Below are 18,991 nucleotides of genomic sequence, written 5' to 3'. Positions count from 1 at the left end.
AGCTGGTGTTGAAACAATTAGTGGTCTGAGGGCTCCTCCTCTGTGGCTTCATGTTACAAGTGTTCAGGCTCTGAGGGGTTTTTGTTCAGGTCTACTGATGGTTTGTGTTACTGTGGCTCTCCTGGCACAGTAATACACAGCAGGTCTTCAGGTGCACATTCTGTCCATTTAGAGTCACGGTGTTGCTGGAAGTCTCAAGTCGATACTGAACTTGTTCTTCAGTGAATCTTTGTAGTGTGAACCTCCAGTATACTTCATTCCAATCCACTCCAGTCCTTTCCCTGCAGGCTGTCTGATCCAAGCTGTGTAGTAGTCACTAAGAAAATAAGAGACCTGACAGGTGATGGTTAGACGTTGACCTGGCTGCACAGTCACAGAGGCTGGCTGTGTCAACTGTTCACATTTCACACCTGTTAAAAAAGAAGAAGAAAAAATGTAACAAATTATCAAGTTATACTGAAAAAAGAAATATTCACTTTAACAAATCCAGAGAGACTCACATCCAGCTGCCAACAGCAGCAGCAGAGCTACAGAGAACATGGTTTATCTTGAAACTGACGTGCTGTGAACTCCACTGACAGCCTGATGTGATGTTTTTATAGCAGAGAAACAAGGAAGGTCACTGAGTTTGCATAAAATCAAACATATGAAGCATCAATGTTGGTCTAACTGGAGTTGATAGACGTGTTTGTTCAGTGTTGTATCTGCAGAGTGAAAATATGCGTATCATTTTTTATTTCTTCCTAACTAGTTAGGTACAGATAGCTTTTTTGCATTAAACTGTCAATATTGTCTCCACTTGTTTTCTAGACGTTTTTTTATGTTAATACAAACAAAAAAATTCCTAATGACTTTATCATTATTATTCTATCTTCAAATATTAATAATCTTTTTTAATAAAATAGGTATCTCCACACACAATACTTGTAAATTCACTCTAAACAATAATGTTAAAAACTGTCATCACTCATCTCCACCTTCAGCTACTTTCTCTTAGAAATGATTTTAAGGAAATTAAAAGTATGTTATGGAAATAGTGATTTATTCTTATTTACCTATTGATTTTATTACAGAGCCATATAAATGATTTCTAAGTTTGAGCATCACTCAGTTAAGATCAATGAGAACAGCAGATCTGAGTTTTTATTTTAGTAACAGAGGAGTGAGAAACTAGACATTGACTGTCCTCTAGTGATTTTATGAAAGAAACAGTAACATTATTTTTAATTCTCATAGAATTCACATCATATCATTAACAGACAGTATTGTGTCTTACTTTGTAGAAATGTAAATAAATTTAATTTTTAAGTATTTAATATTTTTTTAATTTCAGCAACCAGATTGTTGTCTTTGGACCTTGTATCAATGAGTGATCTTCATTGCTTTTTAGTAGTTTTCAAGAATGTGTTTAATGCAGGGGGGATTATTAATTTAAGATAAAAGCATATGAAAATGAAATTACAGAAAATAAAACAATTTAGCAACCTGAAAACAACAAAATGTAATAAAATAATAAAATATTTAAATACATACATTTTATGAAAAATATTTCAAAATTGTGCAATATCACACTGAAAGAATGAACTCTGTAGGATTTTGTACAGCTGCTCAACCAACTCCAGTCACTGTGGGTGTCGAGCACAATAATAAACAGCAGAATCTTCAGTCTTCAGACTGTTCATCTGCAGATACAGCTGCTCTCTGCTGTTGTCTCTGGAGATGGTAAACCGGCCTTGAACTGACTGAGAGTAGTAGATTCTGTCACTGTCAGATTCGATAATTGCTACAAATTCCAGTCCTTTTCCAGGAGCCTGTCTGATCCAGGCCATCCAGTAGCTACTGAATGACAATCCAGATGTTGTACAGGTCAATCTGTGGGATTCTCCAGGTCTTTTAACTGCTGGTTCAGATTCTGTCAGAGTCTGACCATCAACACCTGTCAAATATAGAAATCAATCAGTTGCTTTTCTATTTTGGTAATGTTTAAAGAACAACTTCAAATTAAGATCAGTAAAAGTCTTCACCTGCCCAGCAGAGAGTTAAAAGCAGCAGTCCTGTCCTATAGTCCATCATGTTAAACTGTGTGTCCACTGTTCTCTGTCCTCCTCTCTGCAGTCAGATAAGTAGAGGTGGAAGATATCTGAGTTTTGCATCGACTCCTCCTTTTGTTGGCTTTTTCCTGATTGTATTTTGTGTTTTAGCAAATCATCTCAACGTCTTTCTTTTCATTTTGATTTTGTTTCTGATTTTTAACCTGATGTTACCAAATCGTTTATTTTTCATTTATTTGTATTATTTATTTATTTATTTTGTAACATTTGACTATGTTAATTTATTCTCAATTTTGTCCAATGCAAAGCACAAATATTGGAATAATGTTACTGTTCATAATTAAAAGTTATTAAAAATATTTTCATTCTAAAAATGCATTAAGTTCATATAGTAAATTACCTTGTCGGCTTGAGATAGGTCAACAACATCTCATGTCCCCTTCAGTTATTTTTGATAACATTTCTGTTTTTATGTGAATAAAGCTTATATATAATATTATTGGACCAAACATTGATTTTTAAACTCGTAAATTTCAATGCAAAAAAATCAACTTTTGAAGAAAATTCAGCTGTATTTCTACAAATAAATAAATATTAAACACTTTCTAAAAGTCTTGTGGGAGTACAGACAATGATGTATCAGTGATTAAAACCAGTATTTAAACTAGGGCTGTCAAAATGAACGCCATAATAAAGAGTTAACGCAAACAATTTTATTTCTACTAGTTTTTTTGAATGAAGGCACGAGAACATCGTCTATGTTGAAACTGACGTGCTATGAACTCCACTGACAGCCTGATGTGTTGTTTTTATAGCTGAGAAAGAAGGAAGGTCACTGAGTTTGCATAAAATCAAACATAGGAAGCAACAACGTTTGTCTAACTGGAGTCAATTCAATCAGGAGAGACCTGTTTGCAGATATGCAAATGAGGTTTATTGTACAGCTCAATAAATGTACAAAATCTTTGGCGATTAGACTCCATCGTTATATATACAAAGGTAGAGAACCATCAGCCACCCGATGGAATCTTAACTAAGCTAGATGTAAGACAAAGGAGCCCTAAGACCAGACCGAAGGAGGCTCTGAACCGGTCAGCTTGAGTAGATGATGGAGGTGGAAGGGGAGGTGGAGGGTACCACTCTTTGCCTGCATCGACAGCTGAATAGCAAAAGGGAGAAACAGATTTTTTAAAGCAGGTTTGTATCTGGGATCGGCCCCTGCAATCTGTGTATGATTCTGATTGGTTAAGCAGGAAGGTGAATGCCTCCACCAGCTGATTCCATTTAGGAAGAGAGCACTGATTAAATTAGGTCTTCCTGGAAGAATTTACGCAGAGCTATTTTTAAATCAGGAGAGACTACTTGCATATATGCAACAGTTATACACAGCAAAAAAAGTTTATTCATTAGGATAACAGTTGAATTGATTTAGGAGTGCACCGATTAAAAGTTAGGTCTTCCTGAAAGAATTTACGCTGAGCTACATTAGAAAGGTTTGTTAAGTGGTATTGTATCTGCAGAGTAAAAAACGGCACTTTGTAGTTTGAAGTTTAATTTCAGCAACCAGATTGTTGGGCTGTCTTTGGACCTTGTATCAATGAGTGATCGTTATTGTGTTTTTAATGCAAGGAGGGTAATTGATTCATAATAAAAACGTAGTATATGTGAAAATATAATTACAGAATATAAAACTTGACAACCTGAAACCAACTGTAATGTGATGTAAAATGTTTAATATATTTATGAAAACGTTTTAAGCATGGGCGCTACCAGCCTCAAAGAATGAACTCTGTAGGATTTTGTACAGCTGCTCAACCAACTCCAGTCACTGTGGGTGTCGAGCACAATAATAAACAGCAGAATCTTCAGTCTTCAGACTGTTCATCTGCAGATACAGCTGCTCTCTGCTGTTGTCTCTGGAGATGGTAAACCGGCCTTGAACTGACTGGGAGTAGTAGATGTTAGCACTGTCATAATTACTTGCAACCCACTCCAGTCCTTTTCCAGGAGCCTGTCTGATCCAGGCCATCCAGTAGCTACTGAATGACAATCCAGATGTTGTACAGGTCAATCTGTGGGATTCTCCAGGTTTTTTAATTGCTGGTTCAGATTCTGTCAGAGTCTGACCATCGACACCTATCAAATAAAGAAAATAATCAGTTGCTTTCAATTTTGGCAATGTTTTAAAGACAACTTCAAATAAATATCGGGGAAAGTCTTCACCTGCCCAGCAGAGAGTTAAAAGCAGCAGTCCTGTCCTATAGTCCATCATGTTAACCTGTGTGTCCACTGTTCTCTGTCCTCCTCTCTGCAGTCAGATAAGTAGAGGTGGAAGATATCTGAGTTTTGCATTGACTCCTCCTCACAAGGAGGAAACATCTGGACTGGAGATATTTAATGAAACAGAGTCAACCCTCCAAGTTAGCTGTTTTGACCTTTGTCTGACAAGTTTTAATCTGTGTAAAATTGTAGACATTAACACCACAACCATATTCATTCTAATAATACACAAATTAAATCTAATACGTTAAAAAAACAAGGGTTCTTAAAATTAGTTTCTCATTGGTAACTGTGAGCATAATTGACAGCACATTAGATCATTCACAAAAATATACATAAACAAAGGTTTATGTTTGATCATCAACATCCACAAGCATTTCTGAAAATTGCTTTGTCATCTCACTACGTAGTTAGTTATCAGATGTTACATGAATACAGGAAAAATGTTTTCTCATCTTTTCTTGGCTTTTAACACGATTAATTACATTTATGAATTCCATAAACCTTACATTTAGTGAAGTGCTGTCTTTATTAATGTTCAAATTCAGACCATGTGTGTGTGTGTGGTTGAGTCGTGCTGGTTGCTGGGTATTTGTGCAGGTCTGTTGGTGGTTTGTATCACTGTGGGGCCACACAGTTTTACAGCGGTGTTCTCAGAATGCACATTCTGTCCTTTTAGAGTCACTGTTAGAGGAGAAGTGTCTCTGCTGTAGCTGAACTTGTTCTTCAGAGCATTATTTTGAGTAAGGCCGCTTGTCCCCCACTGATGGAAAATCCAGTCCATTGGTTTTCCTTCACTCTGTCTGATCCAACCTGTTGCATAGCTGTTATCAGTCAGAGAATAACCAGAGACCTGACAGCTGATGGTCAGAGACTGTCCAGGCTGTAAAACCAGTGAGTCTGTCTGGATGAGATCAATACTGTTCACATCTGTGGAAACACAAATCAACATTACCTCCATCATTCATCTGACTATTCATTGTTTCTAATGTGTGTATGAGTGTGAATCAACTGACAGCTCCTCACAGGATCCAGCAGCCAGCAGCAGTACCAGAGCTACAGAGAACATGTTGACGTCTTTCACTGACACACACATACACACACATACAGACACACACACACACACACCACACACACACACACACACACACAACACACACACACACCACACACACACACACACACACTTCACTTATTTCTGAGACAACACACAAGGAGGTACATACTGATGACAGTAAATCAGCTGCCAAAAGTATATTTGAGTGATCTCACATAAATAGAAGGTGAAACTTGAAACCCTTAAAGACATATGTTTGATTGTTAATGAAAAGTAAGTCATGATATAATGGAAGAGAAACTATTTATTTATACTGTAGTTAAATCACTGACTTCATTCCATCACTTAAAAGGTTATATATAAATTCAATGATGTATCACTCATTGTCATGTCAGAGTATTTAAATTGATTGATTGTACTGTTAATGTTTTATTTTACTCAGAACCTTAGACTGTTTCTCTCCTTGCTGTAACAGTGAGCTGGTGTTGAAACCATTAATGGTCTGAGGGCTCCTCCTCTGGTGGCTTCATGTTACAAGTGTTCAGGCTCTGAGGGGTTTTTGTTCAGGTCTACTGATGGTTTGTGTTACTGTGGCTCTCCTGGCACAGTAATACACAGCAGTGTCTTCAGGCTGCACATTCTGTCCATTTAGAGTCACTGTCTTGCTGGAAGTCTCTAAGTCAATACTGAACTTGTTCTTCAGTGAATCTTTGTAGTATGAACCTCCAGTGTTTTTCATTCCAATCCACTCAAGTCCTTTCCCTGCAGGCTGTCTGATCCAAGCTGTGAGGTAGTCAAGAGAATAAGAGACCTGACAGGTGATGGTCAGACGTTGACCTGGCTGCACAGTCACAGAGGCTGGCTGGGTCAACTGTTCACACTTCACACCTGTTAAAAAAAAAGTTTTGTAACAAATGATCAAATTATAATGCAAAAGAAGAACTGTTGACTGTTAACAAATCCAGAGAGACTCACATCCAGCTGCCAACAGCAGCAGCAGCAGAGCTACAGAGAACATGGTTTATCTTGAAACTGACCTGTTGTGAACTCCACTGACAGCCTGATGTGATGGTTTTATAGCTGAGAAACAAGGAAGGTCACTGAGTTTGCATAAAATAAACACATATGAAGCAGCAATGCTGGTCAACTGGAGCATAGAAGACTGTTCAGTGTTAGTATACGTATCTGCAGAGTGAAAATATGCTTGTATTTCTTTTCTTCATATACAAATACAGATAACTTTAGGGCATTAAACAGTCAATATTGTCTCCACATATATTCTAGACATTTCTCTGCAGTTAAAACCTCAAAAAATCCTTTATGACTAGGTTATTGTTATTATTATATCTTCAAACACAGATTTTAATTTAAATGAAACAGTTATCTCCATACATAATACAAGTAAACCATTCTTAACAATAACGTTTAATGCTGTCATCACCAAGCTCGACTTTCAGCTGTCTTCTCTTAGAAATAATTTTAATGAAATTACAGTATGTGAAGGAAAGAGTGACATTTTGCTTTTATTTCAAAGCGATATGAATCATTTCAGAGTTTGAGTATCAGTCAGTTAAGATCAATAAGAACAGCAGATCTGAGTTTCTCATTTTAGTAACAGAGGAGAGAGAAACTAGACACTGACTGTGCTCTAGTGATTTTATAAAAGAAAAAGCAACATTATTTTTCATTCTCATAGATTCCACATCATATCATTTACAGACATTATTGTGTCATATTTTGTGGAAATTATATGTTTAATTTCAGCAACCAGATTGATGGGTTGTCATTGGACGTTGTATTAAAGAGAGATATTTTTTGTGTGTTTAAAGTGTTCGCCAAAATGTGTATAATGCAGGAAGGATTGTTAATTTATTATAAAAAACATATGTGAAAAATAGACTACAGAATATAATTCAATCAGGAGAGACTTGTTTGCAGAAATGCAAAGTTTTATTGTACGTAAGCATACCGTAGTAAAACATAAAGTATTTGAAGCTTTAGACTACATCGATATATAATAATTTGTAAAAGGGGTAAAAAGCCAAGACAATCCTCTCGATGTAGTCTGGACACTGGTGGTGGCAGCGAAGGTGCCTGAAGACCAGACCGAGTCGACGGAGCGTCTAGCAGGAGGAAGACCCAGGATGCCTTTGGGTGACTATGACTGGAGGTGGAAGGGGAGGAGGAGGGCGGCACGCTTTGCCTGAAATGGCAGCTGACGGCAGCAGGGAGAGAAAGAGATTTAAAGCAGCGTTTTGAAGTTGTGACACTGGGAATTTGGGGCCGATTCTGTTTGGTTCAACAGGAAGGTGAACGCCTCCAACAGCTGATTTGATTTAGGAAGAGAGCACTGATTAAGTGTTAGGTCTTCCTGAAAGAATTTACGCTGAGCTACATAACAACTTAACGATCTCAAAACAGCACAAAAATGTAATATAAACAAAAAATATGTAATTTGAAGTATTTTTTTTTTATAACATTTACATAATGTTATTAAAAAAAAATACTTCAAACTTCGCTCTGCTAGCCTGAAAGAATGAGTGGTGTAGGATTTTGTACAGCTGCTCAACCAACTCCAGTCACTGTGGCTCTCGAGCACAATAATAAACAGCAGAATCTTCAGTCTTCAGACTGTTCATCTGCAGATACAGCTGCTCTCTGCTGTTGTCTCTGGAGATGGTAAACCGGCCTTGAACTGACTGCGAGTAGGATTTGGTGCTACCACTGTTAAGATTCCAGGCAATCCACTCCAGTCCTTTTCCAGGAGCCTGTCTGATCCAGGCCATGTGATTGCCGCCTAAATTTAACCCAGATGCTGTACAGGTCAATCTGTGGGATTCTCCAGGTCTTTTAACCGCTGGTTCAGACTCTGTCAGAGTCTGACCATCAACACCTGGCAAGATAAACGAGAAAACAATCACTTCCTGTAGGATGGCAACTTTTTGAAGACAAACTCAAATTAAGATCAGTGAAAATCTTCACCTGCCCAGCAGATAGTTAAAAGCAGCAGTCCTGTCCTATAGTCCATCATGTTAACATGTGTGTCCACTGTTCTCTGTCCTCCTCTCTGCACTCAGATAAGTAGAGGTGGAAGATATCTGAGTTTTGCATTGACTCCTCCTCACAGGGAGGAAACCTCTGTACTGGAGCTGTTTTAATGTTTGTCTGACATGCTTTAATTTGTTTAAAAATGTTAGCCAACATTAACATTATAACCATTTTCATTCTAACTATACACAAATGACATCTGACACAATAAAAAATGAGGGTTATTAAAATATCTTGAATCATGTTTCAACTTGGAATGAATGCTCTCTTACTTCTCTCATTAGTCACTTTGACTGTAATTGGCAGCACATTATATCATTTACAATAATATAAATAAACAAAGGTTTTAGTCTGATCACCAACATCTACAAGCATTTCTGAAAACTGTTTTATCATCTCACTATGTCATCATAACATACATGCTTTGTACTTATAAATATGACTTTGTGTATTTGTGAAGAGATGTTGCTACTGTAAATGTAGTTAGTTATTAGATGTTACATGAAATCAGGAAAAAAGACAACAAAGACTCACAACACGATACCATTTATTGAATTATATGAACATGAAATGTATTAACTCATTAGAGAGTGCTGTCTTTATTAATGTTCACATTTAGAACATGTGTGTTGTTGGGTCATGCTGGTTGCTGGATGTTTGTGCAGGTCTGTTGGTGGTTTGTATCTCTGTGGGGTGACAGTAATACACCGCTGTGTCCTCAGGCTGCACATTCTGTCCTTTAGAGTCACTATTAGAGCAGAAGTGTCTCTGCTGTAGCTGAACTTGTTCTTCAGAGCTTTATTTTGAGGAAAGGCGCTTGTCCCCCACTGATCAGTCAGAGAATAACCAGAGACCTGACAGCTGATGGTCAGAGACTGTCCAGGCTGCACAAACATTGAGTCTGTCTGGTGGTTAACAATGTATAACACTGTTACGAAAGAGAAACTGATTTTTTTTTTAGGATTCATTTGTAAATTACCATTTAAAAAAATTTAAAGATTGTTTCTCTCCTTGCTGTAACAGTGAGCTGGTGTTGAAACCATCAGTGGTCTGAGGGCTCCTCCTCTGGTGGCTTCATGTTACAAGTGTTCAGGCTCTGAGGGGTTTTTGTTCAGGTCTACTGATGGTTTGTGTTACTGTGGCACTCTGGCACAGTAATACACAGCAGTGTCTTCAGGCTGCACATTCTGTCCATTTAGAGTCACTGTCTTGCTGGACGTCTCTAAGTCAAAACTGAACTTGTTCTTCAATGAATCTTTGTGGTGCGTAGTGGATCCAACTGCTGCCATTCCAATCCACTCCAGTCCTTTCCCTGCAGGCTGTCTGATCCAAGCTGTGTAGTAGCTGCTAACAGAATAAGAGACCTGACAGGTGATCGTCAGACGTTGACCTGGCTGCACAGTCACTGAGGCTGGCTGGGTCAACTGTTCACATTTCACACCTGTTAAAAAAGAAAATGTTTTGTAAGAAATTATCAAGTTATAATGCAAAAGAAGAACTGTTGACTTTAACAAATCTAGAGAGACTCACATCGAGCTGCCAACAGCAGCAGCAGAGCTACAGAGAACATGGTTTATGTTGAAACTGACGTGCTGTGAACTCCACTGACAGCCAGATGTGATGGTTTTATAGCAGAGAAACAAGAAAGGTCACTGAGTTTGCATAAAATCAAACATAGGAAGCAGCAATGTTGGTCTAACTGGAGTCAATTCAATCAGGAGAGACATGTTTGCAGATATGCAAATGGGGTTTATTGTGTAGCTTAATCAAATGTACAAAGTCTTTGGCGATTAGACTCGTTATAAATAGGGGTAGAGCCACCCGATGTAATCTAGACTAATCTAGATGTTAGAGAAACTAGTTAGGTACAGATAATTTTATTGCATTAATCTGTCAATATTGTATCCACTTATTTTATAGACTCTCCCTTGGGTTTAAACACAAAAAATAATTCCTTAATGACTATATTATGATTCAATCTTCACACATTAATAATCTTTTTACATAAAATAGTTAACTCCGTACACAATACATGTAAACTCACTCTTAACAATGATGTTTGATGTTTTTTCTAAAAGATATTGTTAATAAAATTAAAAGTACATGATAGAAAGGGTGATATATTTTTATTTACCTGTTGATTTTTATTAGAGATAATGAATGAATCGTTTCAGAGTTTGTGTATCAGTCAGTTAAGATCAATAAGAACAGCAGATCTGAGTTTCTCCTTTTAGTAACAGAGGAGAGAGAAACTAGACAATGACTGTCCTCTAATGATTTTATAAAAGAAACAGTTACATTTTTTTGTTCTCATAGATTCCAAATCATATCATTTACATACATAATTGTGTATTACTTTGTAGAAATGTAAAATATTTGTAGTTTGAAGTTTAATTTCAGCAACCAGATTGTTGGGCTGTCTTTGGACCTTGTATCAATGAGTGATCGTTATTGTGTTTTTAATGCAAGGAGGGTAATTGATTCATAATAAAAACATAGTGTACGTGAAAATAAAAATTACAGAATATAAAAAAGCTTAAACCTGAAACCAACTATAATGTAATATAAAATGTTTAAATATATACATTTCATGAAAAACATTTTAAGCTTGGGCACTACCAGCCTTAAAGAATGAGAGCTGTAGGATTTTGTACAGCTGCCCAACCAACTCCAGTCACTGTGGCTCTCGAGCACAATAATAAACAGCAGAATCTTCAGTCTTCAGACTTCTTTGTACCTTGTATCAATGAGTGATCGTTATTGTGTTTTTAATGCAAGGAGGGTAATTGATTCATAATAAAAACATTGTGTATGTGAAAATATAATTACAGAATATAAAACAACTTGACAACCTGAAACCAACTATAATGTGATGTAAAATGTTTAATATATACAATTTATGAAAAACGTTTTAAGCTTGGGCGCTACCAGCCTCAAAGAATGAGTTCTGTAGAATTTTGTACAGCTGCTCAACCAACTCCAGTCACTGTGGTGTCGAGCACAATAATAAACAGCAGAATCTTCAGTCTTCAGACTGTTCATCTGCAGATACAGCTGCTCTCTGCTGTTGTCTCTGGAGATGGTAAACCGGCCTTGAACTGACTGAGAGTAGTAGATGCTAGTACTGTAGATACAGGCCATCCTGTAGCTACTGAATGACAATCCAGATGTTGTACAGGTCAATCTGTGGGATTCTCCAGGTTTTTTAATCGCTGGTTCAGATTCTGTCAGAGTCTGACCATCAACACCTGTCAAAATAAAGAAAATGATCAGTTGCTTTAAATTTTGGCAATGTTTTAAAGACAACTTCAAATAAATATCACTGAAAATCTTCACCTGCCCAGCAGAGAGTTAAAAGCAGCAGTCCTGTCCTATAGTCCATCATGTTAACCTGTGTGTCCACTGTTCTCTGTCCTCCTCTCTGCAGTCAGATAAGTAGAGGTGGAAGATATCTGAGTTTCGCATCGACTCCTCCTTTTTTAAGCTTTCTCCTAGCTGTATTTTGTGTTTTAGCGTATCTCTTACCATTTTAACTTTGTTTTAGATTTTTAACCTGATGTTACCAAATCCTTTATTTTTCATTTACTTTTATTATTTATTCATTTATTTTGCAACATTTGAATATTTTTATTTACTCTCACTTTTGTCCAATGCAAAGTTCAAATATTGGAATAATGTTACTGTTCATAAAAAATGTTTTAAATAATATTTTCATTCTAAAAATTGCATTCAGTTCACATAGTAAATCACCTTTTCAGCTTGAGATAGGTAAACATCATTTCATGTCTCCTACAGTTATTTTTTGTTTTTTTGCATTGACTCTTCCTCACAGGGAGGAAACATCTGGACTGGATGTATTTAATGAAACAGAGTCAACCCTCCATGTTAGCAGTTTTTTGTCCTTTGTCTGACATGTTTTAATTTCTGTAGGATTTTAGCCAACATTAACACCACAACCCTATTCATTCTAATAATACACAAATTGCATCTGATACGCTAAAAAACAAGGGTTATTAAAATGTGTTTCTCATTAGCAACTGTGAGCATAATTGGCAGCACATTACATAATTTACAATGATAAAAATAAACAAAGGTTTTAGTCTGATCACCAACATCCACAAGCATTTTCTGAAAAAGGCTTTATCATCTCACTACGTAGTTATTTATCAAATGTTACATAAATACTGGAAAAATGTTTTTTTAATCTTGTATTGGCTTTTACCACGATTAATTACATTCATTGAATTCCATAAATCTTACAATTATTAGAGTGCTGTCTTTATTAATGTTCAAATTTAGAAAGTGTGTTAGGTTGAGTCTTGCTGGTTGCTGGGTATTTGTGCAGGTCTGTTGGTGGTTTGTATCTCTGTGGGCTGACGTACACAGTAATACACAGCGGTGTCCTCAGGCTGCACATTCTGTCCTTTTAGAGACACTGTCAGAGGAGAAGTGTCTCTGCTGTAGCTGAACTTGTTCTTCAGAGCGTTATTTTGGTAAAAGTTTCCTCCACCCCACTGATGGGAAATCCAGTCCATTGGTTTTCCTTCACTCTTTCTGATCCAACCTGTTGCATAGCTGTTATCAGTCAGAGAATAACCAGAGACCTGACAGCTGAGGGTCAGAGACTGTCCAGGCTGTAATACCAGTGAGTCTGTCTGGATGAGATCAATACTGTTCACACCTGTGGAAAAACAAATCAACATTATCTCCATCATTCATCTGACTATTCAGTGTTTCTAATGTGTGTATGAGTGTGAATCCACTGAAAGCTCCTCACAGGATCCAGCAGCCAGCAGCAGTATCAGAGCTACAGAGAACATGTTGATGTTGAAGCTGAACTGATGTGAGCTCTTCTGTCTCTCACTGACACACACACACTTCACTTCTTTATGAGGCAAAAAACAAGGAGACTGATTCACATACTGATGACAGTAAATCAGCTGACTATAGTAAATTTAAATAAATCAAAATTAAGATGAAATGTTCAACTGTTCTCACATAAAAAGAAGATGAAACCCGAATCTCTGACAAACATGTTTTATTGTTAATGAAAAGTAAATAACTATATTATGGAAGAGAAACCTACTTTTTGAGGATTAATCTATACTGTAGTTAATCACTGATTTTTTTCACCACATACATATATATGTCTAACAAGGTTATAAATGCATGCAATGATGTATCACTCCTTGTTAAGTCAGAATATTTGATTGATTGTTAATGTTCACGTTGAACCCATTAGTGGTTAACAATGTATAACAATGTTAGGAAATAGAAATAGATTTTTTGGAGGATTCTCTAAATACTGCTTCTGTCCTTACTGTAACAGTGAGCTGGTGTTGAAACCATTAGAGGTCTGAGAGCTCCTCCTCTGGTGGCTTCATGTTACAAGCGTTCAGGCTCTGAGGGATTTTTGTTCAGGTCTACTGATGGTTTGTGTTACTGTGGCACTCTGGCACAGTAATACACAGCAGTGTCTTCAGGCTGCACATTCTGTCCATTTAGAGTCACTGTCTTGCTGGAAGTCTCTAAGTCGATACTGAACTTGTTCTTCAGGGAATCTTTGTAGTATGAAGCTCCAGTTTATTTTATTCCAATCCCTCCAGTCCTTTCCCTGCAGGCTGGATCAAGCTGATAAGTAGTCACTCAGAGAATAAGAGACCTGACAGGTGATGGTCAAACGTGACCTGGCTGCACAGTCACAGAGGCGCTGTGTAACTGTTCCACTTCACACTGTTAAAAAAGAAAATGTTTTGTAACAAATGATCAAGTTTGAATATCAGTTCAATTTCGGCTGTCTTTGGACGTTTTATCAATGAGTGATTTTTATTGTGTTTTTAATGTTTTAGCAAGTTTGTGTAAATGCAGGGAGGATTATTAATTTATAATAAAAACATATTTTAAAATAAAATTACAGAATTCAAAATAACTTAACAAACCAAAAAATATAAAAATGTAATATAAAATGTTTACATATATACTTTAAACAAAAATTCAAATTAGTTCACTACCAGCCTACAGGAATGAGTTCTGTAGGATTTTGTACATCTGCTCAACCAACTCCAGTCACTGTGGGTGTCGAGCACAATAATAAACAGCAGAATCTTCAGTCTTCAGACTGTTCATCTGCAGATACAGCTGCTCTCTGCTGTTGTCTCTGGAGATGGTAAACCGGCCTTGAACTGACTGCGAGTAGTAGAATCTGCCACTGTCAGAATTTATAGTTGCCACAAATTCCAGTCCTTTTCCAGGAGCCTGTCTGATCCAGGCCATCCAGTTGCTACTGAATGACAATCCAGATGTTGTACAGGTCAGTCTGTGGGATTCTCCAGGTGTTTTAACTGCTGGTTCTGATTCTGTCAGAGTCTGACCATCAACACCTGTCAAAGAAAGAAATGATTTCATGAAATCATGAAATCAGTTGCTTTTCTATTTTGGTAATGTTTTAAAGTCAACTTCAAATTAAGATAAGTGAAAATCTTCACCTGCCCAGCAGAGAGTTAAAAGCAGCAGTCCTGTCCTATAGTCCATCATGTTAAACTGTGTGTCCACTGTTCTCTGTCCTCCTCTCTGCTGTCAGATAAATAGAGGTAGAAGATATCTGAGTTTTGCATCGACTCCTCCTTTTTTGGCTTTCTCCTAACTGTATTTTGTGTTTTAGCAAATCACAACGTATCTCTTTTCATTTTGACTTTGTTTCAGATTTTTAACCTGATGTTAACAAATCCTTTACTTTTCATTTATTTTTATTATTTATTCATTTATTTTGTAACATTTGAATATTTGCATTTACTCTCTCTTTTGTCCAATGCAAAGTTCAAATGATGTAATGTCACTGTTCATAAATAAAAGTTATTAATAATATTTTCATTCTAAAAATTGCATTCAGTTCATATAGTAGGGAAATCACCTTGTCAGCTTGAGATAGGTAAACAACATCTCATGTCTCCTACAGTTATTTTTGATAAAATTGCCGTTTTTCATGTGAATAAAGCTCATGTACAATAATATTGGACCACATATATATTTTTAAACTAATAAATTTCATGCAAAAAAATCAACTTTTTAAGAAAATTCATCTGGATTTCTACAAATAAATAAGTATTAAACAATTTCTAAAAGTCTTGTGGGAGTACAGACAATGACATAAAACCAGTATTTAAACTAGGGCTGTCAAAATGAACGCCATAATAAAGAGTTAACGCAAACGATTTTATTTATAGTTGTTTTTGATGTAGGATTAATGTAGAGAACCTGGTTTATGTTGAAACTGACGTGCTGTGAACTCCACTGACAGCCTGATGTGATGTTTTTATAGCTGAGAAACAAGTGAGGTCACTGAGTTTGCATAAAATCAAACGTAGGAAGCAGCGACATTTGTCTAACTGGAGTCAATTCAATCAGGAGGGATATTGTTTGCAGATATGCAAATGACGTTTATTGTACATCTTAATAAAATGTACAAAGTCTTTGGCGATTAGACTCCATCGTTATATATACAAGGTAGAGAACCATCAGCCACCCGATGGAATCTTAACTAAGCTAGATGTAAGACAAAGGAGCCCTAAGACCAGACCGAAGGAGGCTCCGGACCGGTCAGCTGGAGTAGATGATGGAGGTGGAAGGGGAGGTGGAGGTTGCACTCTTTGCCTGCAACGACAGCTGAAGAGCAAAAGGGAGAAACAGATTTTTTAAAGCAGGTTTGTGTCTGGGATTGGCCCCTGCAATCTGTGTATGATTCTGAGTGGTTAAGCAGGAAGGTGAATGCCCCTACCAGCGGATTCCATTTAGGAAGAGAGCACTGATTAAATTAGGTCTTCCTGGAAGAATTTACGCTGAGCTGTATTTAAATCAGGAGAAACTATTTGCATATATGCAACAGTTACACACAGCAAAAAAGTACATTCATTAGGATAACTGCTGAATCAATTTATTAGTGCACCGATTAAAAGTCAGGTCTTCCTGAAAGAACTTACGCTGAGCAACATTAGAAGAGTTTGTTCAGTGGTATTATGTCTGCAGAGTGAAAAAAAGGCGTATTATTTTTTATTTCTTCATAACTAGTTAGGTACAAATACTTTTATTGCATTAAACTGTCAAGAATTGTCTCCACTTACTTTCTAGACTTTCACTTGGGTTAAAAACAAAACTAATTCCTTAATGGCTGTCTTATCATTCTATCTACAAACATTTGTAATCTTTTTTGTATAAAATAGTTATCTCCATACATGACACATGTAAATTTACTCTAAACAATAATGTTAAATGCTATCATCACTCATCTTCACTTTCACCTGTTTTCTCTAAAATTATTGTTAATGAACTTAAAAGTTTGTGATAGAAAGGGTAATATATTTTTATTTACCTATTGATTTTTATTAGAGACAAACCTAAATCATTTCAGAGTTTGAGTATCAGTCAGTTAAGCTCAATGAGAACAACAGATCTGAGTTTCTCCTTTTAGTAACAGAGGAGAGAGAAACTAGACACTGACTGTCTTCTAGTAATATTATAAAAGAAAAAGCAACATTATTTTTCATTTTCATAGATTCCACATTGTATAATTTACAGACAGTATTGTGTCTTACTTTGTAGAAATGCAAAGAAATTGTTTAAGTGTTTAATAAATTTAAATTCAGCAACCAGATTGTTGTTTTTGGACCTTATATCATTGAGTGATCTTAACTGCTTTATAATGGTTTTTAAGAATGTGTTTAATAAAGGGAGGATCATTAATTTAAGATTAAAACATATGAAAATGAAATTACAGAATTTAAAAGAATTTAGCAACCTGAAAACAACAAAATGTAATAAAACAATAAAATGTTTAAATACATACATTTTATGAAAAAACATTTCAAAATTGTGCAATATCACACTGAAAGAGTGAGCTTTGTAGGATTTTGTACAGCTGCTCAACCAACTCCAGTCACTGTGGGTCTCGAGCACAATAATAAACAGCAGAATCTTCAGTCTTCAGACTGTTCATCTGCAGATACAGCTGCTCTCTGCTGTTGTCTCTGGAGATGGTAAACCGGCCTTGAACTGACTGAGAGTAGTATTTGCTGCTACCACCATCAGTGGCGATCCACTCCAGTCCTTTTCCAGGAGCCTGTCTGATCCAGGCCATCCAGTAGCTACTGAAGGACAATCCAGATGTTGTACAGGTCAATCTGTGGGATTCTCCAGGTCTTTTAACTGCCGGTTCAGATTCTGTCAGAGTCTGACCATCGACACCTGTCAAATAAAGAAATCAATCAGTTGCTTTTCAATTTTGGTAATATTTAAAGACAAATTTAAATCAAGATCAGTGAAAATCTTCACCTGCCCAGCAGAGAGTTAAAAGCAGCAGTCCTGTCCTATAGTCCATCATGTTAAACTGTGTGTCCACTGTTCTCTGTCCTCCTCTCTGCAGTCAGATAAGTAGAGGTGGAAGATATCTGAGTTTTGCATTGACTCCTCCTTTTTTGGTTTCCTCTTATCTATATTTAGTTTTTTCACAAATCATCTCACCGGATTTCTTACCATTTTGACTTTGTTTCACATTTTTAACCTGATATTACCTAATACTCTTTCTAACTGTATGTCACTTTATAACATCTCTCAGGTTTGTCCAATGTAATGTACAAATATGGAATAATGTAACATGTATATTATAAATTGGTTTCAGTTGATGTAGAAGGTAAATCACCTTGTAGGCTTGATGAAAATCTCATGTCTCCTAAAGTTAATTTTGAAAAAATTGCTGTTTTTCAAGTGAATAAAGGTTTTGTACATATTAGACCAAACGTCGATTTTTAAACCAATAAAATATATAGCAAAAAATATTTTTCTTAAGAAAATGCCGCTGCATTCATTATTAATCACTAAAAAATTAATTAAAAAGTTAATTAATGTTAAACAATTTTTAACAGTGCAATTCAGTCCGTCTTGTGGGAGTACAGACAATGATGTGTCCTTTGTTAAAATCAACAAGTATTGAAGGCTGTCAAAAAGAACTTCATAATAAAGAGTTAACACAAACGCTTTTAACACCTCTAGTGGGTTTTGATGTAGGATTAATGCAACATTTTGTGATTTGGGCCTTGGGACACTCTTTAGTTTGGGAAACCAGAAAGCAATGCACAGTAATGTGGACAAAGAAAAGAGTTTTGAATGACAAGTTCAGTTTCAAAGCCCTTCCAGACGGTTCTCTTGATAAGACTAGGGGTAGTGGTGGAATTTTTGGAAATTGCTTCTCTGACAGACCCATTTTAGATTGTTAACAAAAGAAATAACAATGTTATGAAAATGAAACTGACTTTTTGAGGATTCATTTATACTGTACTGTAAATAAATTACCATTTTCAAAAAATCTAACAGTGTAAAAGTGAGCTGGTGTTATACTATAACTATATAGTATAACTAACTAACTAACTATAAAAATAACTAGCTAACTATAAATATAGTTAATCAGACAAAGCAGACACTTTTTGGAAAATGCCTCCACCTATTTAATATTATTGTAAATATTGTACTAAACCAAATTATGTTACTTTTACTTTTTCATTGCTAA

The 18,991-nt window shown here is 36.2% G+C and overlaps 1 long non-coding RNA gene, 1 pseudogene and 7 gene segments (V, D, J or C); all 9 read right to left on the bottom strand.

Annotated features, from left to right (window-relative positions):
- Positions 1–48: 48 nt before the first annotated feature.
- On the bottom strand, positions 49–687 carry LOC116679076 (Ig heavy chain V region 5A-like; annotated as a pseudogene).
- Positions 688–1,600: 913 nt separating this feature from the next.
- Positions 1,601–2,133, bottom strand: LOC116679077 (immunoglobulin heavy variable 3-30-3-like). The segment is given in 2 exon segments: positions 1,601–1,936; positions 2,025–2,133. Coding segments are annotated over 2 exon segments (363 nt in total).
- Positions 2,134–3,848: 1,715 nt separating this feature from the next.
- LOC116679080 (Ig heavy chain V region 914-like) lies at positions 3,849–4,369 on the bottom strand. The segment is given in 2 exon segments: positions 3,849–4,187; positions 4,275–4,369. Coding segments are annotated over 2 exon segments (360 nt in total).
- Positions 4,370–5,914: 1,545 nt separating this feature from the next.
- Positions 5,915–6,406, bottom strand: LOC116679074 (Ig heavy chain V region 5A-like). The segment is given in 2 exon segments: positions 5,915–6,276; positions 6,364–6,406. Coding segments are annotated over 2 exon segments (390 nt in total).
- Positions 6,407–7,980: 1,574 nt separating this feature from the next.
- LOC116679069 (Ig heavy chain V region MOPC 21-like) lies at positions 7,981–8,522 on the bottom strand (the record flags this gene model as incomplete). The annotated part of the segment is given in 2 exon segments: positions 7,981–8,281; positions 8,371–8,522. Coding segments are annotated over 2 exon segments (350 nt in total), but the record flags the coding sequence as incomplete, so codon positions are not given.
- A 1,035-nt stretch (positions 8,523–9,557) lies between these two features.
- LOC116679086 (Ig heavy chain V region 5A-like) lies at positions 9,558–10,032 on the bottom strand. The segment is given in 2 exon segments: positions 9,558–9,877; positions 9,967–10,032. Coding segments are annotated over 2 exon segments (348 nt in total).
- Positions 10,033–10,780: 748 nt separating this feature from the next.
- LOC116679090 (uncharacterized) lies at positions 10,781–14,305 on the bottom strand. Its single transcript, XR_004329441.1, has 2 exons — positions 14,243–14,305; positions 10,781–10,864 (listed from the first exon to the last, which is right to left on the bottom strand). It is a non-coding gene; the product is annotated as an uncharacterized LOC116679090 (long non-coding RNA).
- Positions 12,736–13,323, bottom strand: LOC116679072 (Ig heavy chain V region MC101-like). The segment is given in 2 exon segments: positions 12,736–13,117; positions 13,214–13,323. Coding segments are annotated over 2 exon segments (417 nt in total).
- A 3,032-nt stretch (positions 14,306–17,337) lies between the features above and the next one.
- LOC116679081 (Ig heavy chain V region 6.96-like) lies at positions 17,338–17,871 on the bottom strand. The segment is given in 2 exon segments: positions 17,338–17,673; positions 17,761–17,871. Coding segments are annotated over 2 exon segments (357 nt in total).
- Positions 17,872–18,991: the final 1,120 nt, after the last annotated feature.

This window comes from Etheostoma spectabile, unplaced genomic scaffold (genome assembly GCF_008692095.1).
Source record: "Etheostoma spectabile isolate EspeVRDwgs_2016 unplaced genomic scaffold, UIUC_Espe_1.0 scaffold00009291, whole genome shotgun sequence".
NCBI classification, from domain to species: domain Eukaryota; kingdom Metazoa; phylum Chordata; class Actinopteri; order Perciformes; family Percidae; genus Etheostoma; species Etheostoma spectabile.
This window is presented reverse-complemented; position numbering and strand designations above follow the sequence as displayed.